General features: G+C 46.5%; 1 protein-coding gene across 1 annotated transcript in view; it reads left to right on the forward strand.

The window, feature by feature from the left end:
• LOC125554806 (quinone oxidoreductase PIG3-like) overlaps positions 1-8,881 on the forward strand; it is a 32,161-nt gene extending 23,280 nt beyond the window's left edge. Inside the window, exons 6-8 of the mRNA XM_048718216.1 lie at positions 8,259-8,286; positions 8,590-8,671; positions 8,874-8,881. Of these exons, the coding sequence (XP_048574173.1) occupies positions 8,259-8,286; positions 8,590-8,671; positions 8,874-8,881 (118 nt within the window). The remainder of the gene's footprint in view (positions 1-8,258; positions 8,287-8,589; positions 8,672-8,873) is intronic.
• The last annotated feature ends 3,781 nt before the right edge of the window (positions 8,882-12,662 follow it).

A 12,662-nucleotide genomic window follows, 5' to 3' on the forward strand; every position in this document is an offset into this window, starting at 1 on the left:
TGAACAATACAAGGAAGAATAGCCTCGCGAGGGTCTGTTCTTGGCTGGGGGGGGGACGAACTGCTAGGGGGAGTTCAGTCACCCTTCTCCCTCTCTCGGATCTTGATCCTCCTTCCTACTATGGTGGCTAGTCCTATTTATAGAGGCCCTGGTCCTCTTCCCAAATATCGAGCGGGAAGGGAGCCAACAATGGCGGGCTAATTTGAAGGGGGACAACTAGTACTAGCTATCCTGACAAAAGTAGTCTTCGCCTGCACAAAGCTCTGGTGGTGACACCGTCTTGGGCTCCACAATGACCTCCATCTTGTAGTCCTCCTGGTCTTGGTCTTGTTGCACCGAAATGGCAACCTTTGCCTGATGCCTCGGTACTCCGCGGCTGCGCTTGCTCCCTTTGCACCAAAGAGGAAAGGAGGACACTGCGCGGGCTGGCGCCCGCCTGGCGCCTTTGGTCATCATGGCTTGCGTCACGGGCACCTCGTGAGGTACCCCGCCTTGATCTCTCCGCCTCCTCGCGAGCTAGCCTGATGAGGCCGTGCCTGAGGAAGCTTCGTGTCGTCCGCCCCGCGAGGCTTGGCCCCTCGCGAGGGTCTTGGGGTCTGTGTTGATGAAGATGGGCCGTGCTGGGCCCCCCTTTGAGCCACACCGCAGGCCGCAGGCAGGCAAGTCTAGGGACCTCCGTTCCCAGAATGCCGACAATGGTGCACTAAACTATCAAGTAGTCATCATACCGAGCTTGTCAAAAATGTTCATAACGTCTGCATCTGCTCCTGCAATAGTTCTGTTACCTAGCGGTGCATTAAGACATAATTTTCTGTGCAACAATGGGGATAATCCTTAGATCACGGACCTAGTCTATATCATTGCTACTATCATCTTTCAACATAGTATTTCTCTAGGAACATATCAAAAAATAAACGGGGAAGCTATACGTGAGCAATTGATCTACAACATAGATATGCAAACACTATCAGGACTAAGTTCATGATAAATTAAAGTTCAATTAATCATATTACTTAAGAACTCCCACTTAGATAGACATCCCTCTAGTCATATAAATGATCACGTGATCCAAATCAACTAAACCATGTCCGATCATCACGTGAGATGGAGTAGTTTTCAATGGTGAACATCGCTATGTTGATCATATCTACTATATGATTCATGTTCGACCTTTCGGTCTCCAGTGTTCTAAGGCCATATCTACCTATGCTAGGCTCGTCAAGTTTAACCCAAGTATTATGCGTGTGCAAAACTGGCTTGCACCCATTGTATGTGAATGCAGAGCTTATCACACCCGATCATCACGTGGTGTCTCAGCACGACGAACTGCCGCAACGGTGCATACTTAGGGAGAACACTTATACCTTGAAATTTAGTGAGAGTGTAACGCCCGAGACCGATGTGCCAGGTGTCGTCCAGTTATTCGTTGTTGTTGCCTTGTCATTGCTTGCATGTCATGCATTGCATATCATGTCATCATGTGCATTTCATTTGCATACGTGTTCGTCTCATGCATCCGAACATTTTTCCCGTTGTCCGTTTTGCATTCCGGCACTCCTATCTCCTCCGGTGGTCCTTTCTATCTTTCTTTCTTGTGTGGGGGTTAATCATTCCCGGATTGGATCGATACTTGTCATGCGGCCTTGGTTTACTACCGGTAGACCGCCTGTCAAGTTTCGTACCATTTGGACTTCGTTTGATACCCCAATGGTTAACCGAGGGACCGAAAAGGCCTCGTGTGTGTTGCAGCCCAACACCCTTCCAAAGTGGCCCAAAACCCACCAAAACCCTCTCCATCATCTAGAGCGTTCGATCACGATCGCGTGGCCGAAAACCGCTCCTCATTTGGACTCTCCTAGCTCCCTCTACCTATATATATGTGTTCCCCTCCGAAATTTTCGCGGATGAAACCCTAGCCATCTTCCTCCTCGCGCCCGGACAAAACTCCTCCACCACCGGACATGTCCGCGCTGCCCTCCCCGGCGAATCATAGCGCGACACCTCACCTCCGCCGCCCTCTCTCTCCTCAGCCCCGTCGCCGGCCCGCGCGGCCCGGTCGGGCCCGCGGGGCCCATCTCCGCCGCCGCCAGATCCCGCGCCCCCCGCCGCCTGGCACTTCCCGAGCGCCTCGCTGCGCCGCCTCCCGCCGGCGACTTGCTCCGCCGCCTCGCTCGCCAGCCCGCGCCGCCGTCTCTGCCGCCGCGTTTTGCTCCGCCCCGCCCGCGAGATGCCGCGCCGCCCCGCTCCTCCGCTGCTCGCTTGCCGGCGCGCCGCGCCTCGAACCACCGCCACTGTCCGCCGTCCGGCGCCCTGCCTCGTCACGCCGGCGAGCCGCCTCTCGCCGGAGTTGCCTCGCCGGACCCCGCCCCGGCCAGATCTGCCCCGGTGGATGAGATCCACCGGGAGATGAACCAAACGACCCCGTCCAGATCCTGATCCCTCCGTCCCGCACCACCTCGCCCGCCCGTTGACTTTTCCGGAGGTATAATTTCTACCAAGTCCCCGAGATTTCCAGTTTCATGTGCCCATGTTCATCGTGTCGTAACTTTGCGTCCGTAGCTCCGTTCTGCGCGTGTAGCATATCAAAATGTTCGCCTCAGAGAGTACATCATTTCATCTCATTGCATCATTTTCACTGAGTTCATCTTGATGCCCGAAATGCTGTTGGAAGAGTGCTATTTGAGTTAATTGTCAGATCTGCTGCTCCAAATAGCTATTTGTCATTTTTGCCATGTTTAATGTGTGCATGATATGCTCCTAAGCTCTACATGTGTTTTGTTATATGCTTTGCCATATTTCCAGAGGTGCCATCCATGTATTTTTGTGATGTGTTTGGTGACTAGCACAAGCTTGCAAAGTGGTGCATTCGTTAATGCTGATTTCAGGGACTTAGCAATTCCACCAAGTCCTTGGACTGTTTTGATCATTATGCCATATGTTCATGTTGTTTCCTAGTGATCTGTGCCTCGTTTGAGGATGATCAGTAAGGGTGATTTGTTAATCTTGTAGTGCTCTATCCATCCATGTCTTTGTTTGCAATTATGGAGCACTCTAGCTTGAGTCAATCGAGCTCTACTTTTGCTATTTCGTGAATCTGGGCAGCTTGTCTACTTGTTAGCGATTTTGCCAAGGATGTTGTAGTTGATCCGTGCATGCTATGTTGTTGTTCTTGCCATGTCTAGCTTAAATAATGTGTATTATTGATGGGTGTATGCTTAGATTGTCATGTCATGCTCTGTAGTGAGTGCATCGAGCTCGTAAACATGCCTACGTGATATCTGATTTGCATGCTCCAGTTTTTCACTAAGTCTGTAATCTGATTATGTTTTTGCCATGTTCACATGCTTGCAATTGTATTTTCTGATCCCTTTTGGCTCAAGGTCACTAAGAGACTTTTGTTAAGCTCTTTGAGTAACTCAATGCCATGCTTTACTTTGCCATGTTAAGTTCCTGTATCATCTAGTTTTCATGCTCCAAAGTGTGCTACCTGATCTGAAATTCCAGGCTAGTGTTAATTTCACAAAGTCTGAAACCTGTTATCGTTTGCGCTTTTGCCATGCTTGTTTGAACCTATTAATGGATAAATTGGCCGTAGCTCAGTGTTCATCTTTTGTCAAGCATTATGAGTGGATCCCTGCCATGTCTTTTGTTGCCATGTTTGGGTGCTGTAGCATAATTATCTTGTTGCATTTAGATGGCTACTTGCTGTTTATCGCAGACCGGTGCCATATTTGAATTGCTTGCCATTTCCAAACCGTGCATCCGATTCCGGTGTTCTTTATATCGATTTCAACCGAAATCACCTCACCTTTCTAGTGGCACACTTGGATTTCCAAGTTGAGGCCAGGTTCATTCATCCCTTGTCAAATCATGCATATGCATCGCATACCGCATCCCGCATATCATACCATGTTCATGTGTGGTTTGTTTACTATGTTGTGTGCTTCTTTCCAGTGTTTGCTTCTTCGGATTGGTTCCGGTACCGTCGTGTTGTGAGTATTCGTTCGTCTATGTCCGTTTGTCTTCTTCATGGACTCGTTCTTCTTCCTTGCGGGATTTCAGGCAAGATGACCATACCCTCGAAATCACTTCTATCTTTGCTTGCTAGTTGCTCGCTATTTTGCTATGCCTATGCTGTGATACCTACCACTTTCTTATCATGCCTCCCATATTGTTAAGCAAAGCCTCTAACCCACCTTGTCCTAGCAAACCATTGTTTGGCTATGTTACCGCTTTGCTCAGCCCCTCTTATAGTGTTGTTAGTTGCAGGTGAAGATTGAAGTTTGTTCCTTGTTGGAACATGGAGATGTTGTTCCTTGTTGGAACATGTTTACTTTTTGGGATATCACAATATCTCTTATGTAATTAATGCATCTATATACTTGGTAAAGGGTGGAACGCTCGGCCTTATGCCTGGTGTTTTGTTCCACTCTTGCCGCCTAGTTTTCCGTCATATCGGTATTATGTTCCCGGATTTTGCGTTCCTTACGCGGTTGGGTAATAATGGGAACCCCTTGACAGTTCGCCTTGAATAAAACTCTTCCAGCAATGCCCAACATTGGTTTTACCATTCGCCACCTAGCCTTTTCTTTTCCCTTGGGGGTCGCGCGCCCAAGGGTCATCATTATTTTAACCCCCCAGGCCAGTGCTCCTCTGAGTGTTGGTCCAACCTGTCAGCTGCCGGTGGCCACCAGGGGCAACTCTAGGCTGGCCTACCCGTACCTTGGACAATCTGAGTGTGCCCTGAGAAAGAGATATGTGCAGCTCCTATCGGGATTTATCGGCACATTCGGGCGGTGTTGCTGGTTTAGTTTTACCTTGTCGAAATGTCTTATAACCGGGATTCCGAGTCTGATCGGGTCTTCCCGCTAGAAGGAATATCCTTCGTTGGCCGTGAGAGCTTGTCATGGGTTAAGTTGGGACACCCCTGCAGGGATTTGAACTTTCGAAAGCCGTGCCCACGGTTATGAGCAGATGGGAATTTGTTAATGTCCGGTTGTAGAAAACCTGAAGTTGACCTTAATTAAAATACATCAACTGCGTTTGTAACCGTGATGGTCTCTTTCCGGCGGAGTCCGGGAAGTGAACACGGTGTTGGAGTTATGCTTGACGTAGGTTGTTCTAGGATCACTTCTTGATCATAGTTGTTCGACCGTGCTTTTTCTTTCTCTTCTCGCTCTCAGTTGCATATGTTAGCCACCATATATGCTAGTCGCTTGCTGCAGCTCCACCTCATACCTTTACCTTACCCATAAGCTTAAATAGTCTTGATCGCGTGGGTGTGAGATTGCTGAGTCCCCGTGACTCACAGATACTTCCAAAACCAGTTTGCAGGTGCCGATGTTCCCGAGCAGGCGACGCAACCAAGCTCAAGGAGGAGCTCGATGAAGATCTTGTCCTTGTGTTGTTTCGTTCTAGTTGATCATTAGTGGAGCCTAGTTGGGGTCGATCGGGGATCTGTGTAGATTTTGGGGTAGTCTTCTTTTATTTTGGCTCCGTAGTCGGGCCTTGACTGTATCGGGTTGATGTAATGCTTTATTCATGTAATTGTGTGAAGTGGCGATTGTAAGCCAACCATGTATCCTTTTCCCTTATGTATTACATGGGTTGTGTGAAGATTACCTCACTTGCGACATTGCTTTCAATGCGGTTATGCCTCTAAGTCGTGCTTCGGCACGTGGGAGATATAGCCGCATCGAGGGCGTTACAGAGAGATCATCTTATAATGCTACCGCTGTACTAATCAAAATAAGAAGCATAAAAGATAAACATCACATGTAATCAAAATGTGTGACATGATATGGCCATCATCATCTTGTGCCTTTTATCTCCATCTCCAAAGTACCGTCATGATCTCCATCGTCACCGGCATGACACCATGATCTCCATAATCTTGATCTCTATCAACATGTCGTCTCATGGTTGTCTCGCCAACTATTGCTTTTGCAACTATTGCTATCACATAACGATAAAGTAAAGCAATTGTATGGTGCTTGCATCTTATGCAATAAAGAGACAACCATAAGGCTTCTGCAAGTTGCCGATAACTCTGTTACAAAACATGATCATCTCATACAATAAAATTTAGCATCATGTCTTGACCATATCACATCACAACATGCCCTGCAAAAACAAGTTAGACATCCTCTACTTTGTTGTTGCAAGTTTTACGTGGCTGCTACGGGCTGAGCAACAACCAATCTTACCTACGCATAAAAAACCACAATGCGGTATAGTGATTGGTTTTTGATCTTCAGAAAGAACCCTGTTCATTGAATCCGATTCAACTAAAGTTGGAGAAACTAACACCCACCAGCCACCTGTGTGCGAAGCACGTCGGTAGAACCAGTCTCGCGTAAGCGTACACATAATGTCGGTCTGAGCCGCTTCATCCAACAATACCACCGAATCAAGAAACAACTAGTGAAGGCAAGCAATATGTATATATATACCCACGCCCACAACTCCTTTGTGTTCTACTTGTGCATATAACATCTACGCATAAACCTGGCTCGGATGCCACTGTTGGGGAACGCAGTAATTTCAAAAAAATTCCTACGCACACGCAAGATCATGGTGATGCATAGCAACGAGAGGTGAGAGTGTCGTACACGTACCCTCGTAGACTGTAAGTGGAAGCGTTATGACAACGCGGCTGATGTAGTCGTACGCCTTCACGATCGACCAACCCAAGTACCGAACGTACGGCACCTTCGTGAGCTGCACACGTTCAGCTCGGTGACGTCCCACGAACTCACGATCCAGTAGAGCTTCGAGGGAGAGTTCCATCAGCATGACGGCATGATGACAGTGTTGATGAAGCTACCGATGCAGGGCTTCGTTTAAGCGCTGCTACGATATGACCGAGGTGGATTATGGTGGAGGGGGGCACTGCACACGGCTAAAAGAGCAATGATCAACTTGTGTGTCTATGGGGTGCCCCCTCCCTCGTATATAAAGGAGTGGGGGAGGGGGAGGGTCGGCCCTCTCTATGGCGTGCCCTAGGGGAGTCCTACTCCCTCCGGGAGTACGATTCCCTCTTTCCAAGTAGGAGTAGGAGAGGAAGGAAGGAGGAGAGAGGGAGGAAGCAAAGGGGGGCCAGCCCCCTTCCCAATTTGGATTGGGCTTGGGGGCGCGCCTCCCTCTTTTCCCTTCCCTCTCCTCTATTCCATTAAGTCCCAATAAGGCCCATATACTCCCTGGCGAATTCCCATAACTCTCCGATACTCCGATAAATACCCGAACCACTCAGAACCTTTCCGATGTCGGAATATAGCCTTCCAATATATCGATCTTTACGTCTTGAACATTTTGAGACTCCTCGTCATGTCCCTATCTCATCCGGGACTCCTAACAATCTTCGGTACATCAAAACACATAAACTCATAATATCGATCGTCACTGAACGTTAAGCGTGCGGACCCTACGGGTTCGAGAACTATGTAGACATGACCGACACTCATCTCCGGTCAATAACCAATAGCGGAACCTGGATTCTCATATTGGTTCCTACATATTCTATGAAGATCTTTATCGGTCAAACCGCATAACAACATACGTTGTTCCCTTTGTCATCGGTATGTTACTTGCCTGAGATTCGATCGTCGGTATCTCAATACCTAGTTCAATCTAGTTACCGGCAAGTCTCTTTACTCGTTTTGTAATGCATCATCCCACAACTAACTCATTAGTCACATTGCTTGCAAGGCTTATAGTGATGTGCATTACCGAAAGGGCCCAGAGATACCTCTCCGACAATCAGAGTGACAAATCCTAATGTCGATCTATGCCAACACAACAAGTACCATCGGAGACACCTGTAGAGCACCTTTATAATCACCCAGTTACGTTGTGACATTTGATAGCACACAAAGTGTTCCTCCGGTATTTGGGAGTTGCATAATCTCAAGTCAGAGGAACATGTATAAGTCATGAAGAAAGCAGTAGTAACAAACTAAACGATCATCGTGCTAAGCTAACGGAATGGGTCAAGTCAATCACATCATTCTCTAATGATGTGATCCCATTAATCAAATGACAACTCATGTCTATGGCTAGGAAACTTAACCATCTTTGATTCAATGAGCTAGTCAAGTAGAGGCATACTAGTGACAATTTGTTTGTCTATGTATTCACACATGTACTAAGTTTCCAGTTAATACAATTCTAGCATGAATAATAAACATTTATCATGATATAAGGAAATAAATAATAAATTTATTATTGCCTCTAGGGCATATTTCCTTCATTCATGCCAGTCACCACTCCCCCGGTGAATCCTTCCTTGTAAGAAAAATCTCTCTTTGCTAATTTTTTCTCCATGTGATGATTGCAAATGGCTAGCAATTCACTGCACTTGCTTCTTCCTTGGACTGGGCCTCGCTGTAAATCTCTTACACTGAGCACCTGAGTTGGAATGCCGGATATCTTTTGCTACAAAAACATGCCTCGACTAACTAAGAAATAGAGAAGGAAATTATGCTTACTCAAATGGAGTGCGAACTACGTTACCATAGTTACTCATATGCAAAATGAGGTGAAATGTGGCTGTATTTATTCCTGATGATTGGGTATCTTCAATGTATGCAGATGCATGGTGGATCAAGTGGAATCAGTACATTCGCTGTACAGATTGCAAAGCACCTTGGTGTTAAGTTTTTTGTCACTATAGGTTTGTTAATTTTACACTTGATAAGAGAGGAAATAATATATAGTAAGTTCTTTTTCTGAAATTGCCCGTGCGTTGCGACGGGCGCATATGTATTCTATAGTGATTCAAAACTGATTACATGCATACTACTTTTAATTAAGATCCGCATGCACATCAAGCAACATTGTCCGACTTCTTTTACCATTATAAATCACTTTTTTAGGGATGTAAATCACCTTTCTTTCTCCACCTATTCCACCCACATATACAGTTCGAAGTATGTGTGCATCAGTTATATCATCACGTATTCCTTTTTCTCCCCCCTTTCTATTACAATGCGCATCACTTCTCCTTGACTAACCCCATCTCTAGTTGACAATCAACATGAAATTCTTTTGAATCTGTGCATTATATTATTTGGGTAAAGGGGCAAAAAATTTGTGCAATGTGCATGCAGACATCAGATTAACCTACATACAGGAGGAGTCTTTTATATAAAACAAATAATAATTAGAAAGAACAGGTAATAAATAATAATAGTATGGTATAGCCATATATGGTACCTGAATATATTTAGAACCAAGAAACAATACACGTTCGTGTACCTCCGGCAAACTTGAAGCCTCATGTGAAATAATAGCCAGCTCCTGCAATTGCATATTCCAATTGGTGTAGGTCAGAACAATACATATATAAAATTATGAATGTAATATTTTGTTTCATGATAACCCAAAGGTAGATGAAAGCTAAACTAAGTAGGTTGTCAATTTGTTACATTAAATTCAGTATTCATGAAAATATCAAGAATTATTCATGTGAAGCACCATATCAAGAAAATCACAATGACTATATCAGCTGGCGAAAAATTAAACATTATGAAACCAAAGAGATGCACACAAAAGAACACAAAGGAGCTAAGGGAACATATGTTAACAGTACCATCACCCAGTAATGCAAATAATATAAAATATTATCAAAGGAAACTTCCCAATCCTTTTCTGGAGTTTTGATCAACCGTCCATAGCTACCAGTTGCAATCAATATGTATTACCACTAAATAGTGTTTATGGAATATATTTCAGTCGGCCTAAGATTTGTTGTCATGAGGCAAATAGAGCTTCTTGATGCAATACCCAGGGCAGGGTATCCTCCAACAGGCCAGCCTAGAGGCCAGTTCACATCTCTCTGCATCAAAGTGTATTCTTGTGTTATTCCATACATTGAAAAGTCAATGTTTGAACTTCATATGCAAATAAAGTGAAACTAAAAGATAGCAGATTGAGCGCGCATGTATTTAGTGCATAGTTACCATGATACTTGAGAAGAAACCTTCGTGATATTGGCTATTTATTTATGATGCATGGTGTTGATCAGACCACATATATCATTGTGCATGATTATTTGTAACTACGGGTGTAGGAGTAGGAGGTAATGAGCTAGGTAGTAGGCTGAAGCTCCCTACACATCCTAGGAATAAATCCATCGCAATTAACTCATTCAGAAAGTGCACACAGGCGTAGTTGTTAGCTTCTCTGGACATGCCACCATCTATAGGTATGATGCAATATATATGTATACGTCTTGCTCTTCCACGTATAGGTTTGTTTCATAATTTTACTTTAAGGGTAGACACAACACTTATATCAACTTCACTATAGAGGTTATATTCTTACCTCGTCTCCGATCATATGTAAGTTGTGTAATCTTATTCCTTTGGCCACTGGAATCATGGGGCACGGCCGAACATGCAGTAACTTCTGTTCTGAAAGGGGCCGAGCATGGGGCAGTGTGGCTCGAGAGCTGGAGGATGGTGTTGAGTAGCGCGTTGCTACTGTCGCTGCCGCATCTGGATGAACAACATTGGGCGCTTCAATGCTTACCGGGAGCATCATGTCCATGGCTTCCGCCACCACAGGATCTCCAGATCGACACGATAGTACTTTCCGTCATCTTCCGCTTGCCCATCTCGCCGAATCTGGAAGATCGCCGGTGCCCAAGCGAGAATAAGGTAGGGAAGGAACGAGGATTTTGGAGATCTAAATCAATCACGGAAAAGGAAACCAATCTGAACACGTGTGCCTGCCTGCGCGTACAGAAAAATCAAGCACGCATGGAAAGTATAGGTTTGACCTCGATGCATAGCAAACTGATCCCATGGCATGAGGACCTGGACTCTCTTTTTCCTCAAAAAGAAAAGGACGTGGACTCTATTGGATTGCGTATCTAATTTTTTTCCAATCGATGAGGTAGTAATAGGAGGTGGCAGCGATGTATACGTGAACAGAAACAAATCCAGTCGGGCAACGGATGACGTATAAGCCTAGACCAAAATTTTCGTAGGTCTTACTTTAAATCTCAGCTGTCAATTTTATAGTTAACACAAAATTAACGGATATAAATAGGTGGCGTATGGAGAACTATAAAAGTCTCCATCCCTTATTATTAGGTAAAGATAAAGATAAAGATTTTTGGGACTAACCTACTAACCCAAGGCCCAGTGCAAATTGTTTTTTTGCCTTTTTCAGTGTTTCGCAGAAAAGGAATATCAAACGGAATCCAAACAGAATGAAACCTTCGGGAGAGTTATTTTTGGAACAAACATGATCTAGGGGACTTGCACTACAAAAAAAAGACACATGCGTGACATTTTGGGCCGAACGAAAAAAAATTCTGTCATACATATGACACTTCTATGACGATAATTGTGACAAAACCCGGTATCATCATAGATGTGGTTGGTTTCTACTTCTATGACAAAAAATCATGACAGAAAATGGGTTTTTCGTCCTGGGCGGGCCGGAGATGCAGTTGCATGACATTCTTTGGGCCGTCCATGACGGAAAAAACCATGGTAGAAGCGAGGGGGAGGAAAATTTCGGGGAGTTCCCGGTTACGGTGGGAGGTCGGGGGCCGAGCGATGCGTGTTTCTCTTGTACACGTACGCGCGTGTGTGCGAGGCGTTGGCTCTAACTGAATCCGAGCGAGGCGTTGGGCTCTAACTGAACCCGAGCGATTGCACTGCAGGCTACGAGTTACTGAACCCGAGCGATCGATCGATGACTGTTAACTGAACCCGATCGAGCGATTCCTTCGCTACTGCTACTAACTGAAGCCGATCGATGCTGCCTTTGGGATGAACAGTGAGCGTTGTGGGGGGTTTGGATGAACAGTGAGCGGTGGCGTTTCCTCTGGATGAACAGGACCCCGTGGTGTGGTGGAGGGCTGGATGAACAGTAGACGGTGGAGGGGTGCCCGTGGAGGGCTAGTTGAACAGGACCCCGTGGTGTGGAGGGCTGGATGAACAGTAGATGGTGCAGGGGTGGTTGAACAGTAGCCGGTGGAGTAGCGCGCGGTGGAGGCTGGATGAACAGGAGCCCGTGGAGGCTGGAGGAGGTCGACGGTAGCCCGTGGAGGCTGGATGAACAAGAGCCTGTGGAGGCTGGAGGAGGTCGATGGTAGCCTGTGGAGGCTGGAGGAGGTCGACGGTGGAGATGAACAGTATCCCGTGGAGTCCCGTTTTGCGGTACGCCACACCCCTCCCTATGAACAGGACCCCCGTTTCGACCGTAGGAGGTCCGTTTCGTCCGTCTTGCGGTACGACACACCCCTCCCGATCAACAGGACCCCCGTTTTGACCGTAGGAGGTCCGTTTCATTCGTTTTGCGGTACGCCACACCCCTCCCGATCAACAGGACCTCCGTTTTGACCGTAGGAGGTCCGTTTCCTCCGTTTTGCGGTAGCCAGACCCCTCCCGATCAATAGGACCCCGATCAGGCCTCCTTTCCATCGCCTATTCCATTCAAGCCCTCCCGATGACCATGACCACGCATTCCGTTCCGACCCAGCCGGTTGGCTCCCACGCGTTTCGTTGCTTCCCGATGAACACGACGCATTCCGTTGCCTTCCCATGAACACGACGCATTCCGTTGCCTCCCCATGAACACGACGCATTCCGTTGCCTCCCCATGAACACGACGATGACGTGGTTTCTCCGTTCCGACCCAACCATGTA

This window comes from Triticum urartu, chromosome 4, assembly GCF_003073215.2.
Source record: "Triticum urartu cultivar G1812 chromosome 4, Tu2.1, whole genome shotgun sequence".
In the NCBI taxonomy this organism is placed as follows: domain Eukaryota; kingdom Viridiplantae; phylum Streptophyta; class Magnoliopsida; order Poales; family Poaceae; genus Triticum; species Triticum urartu.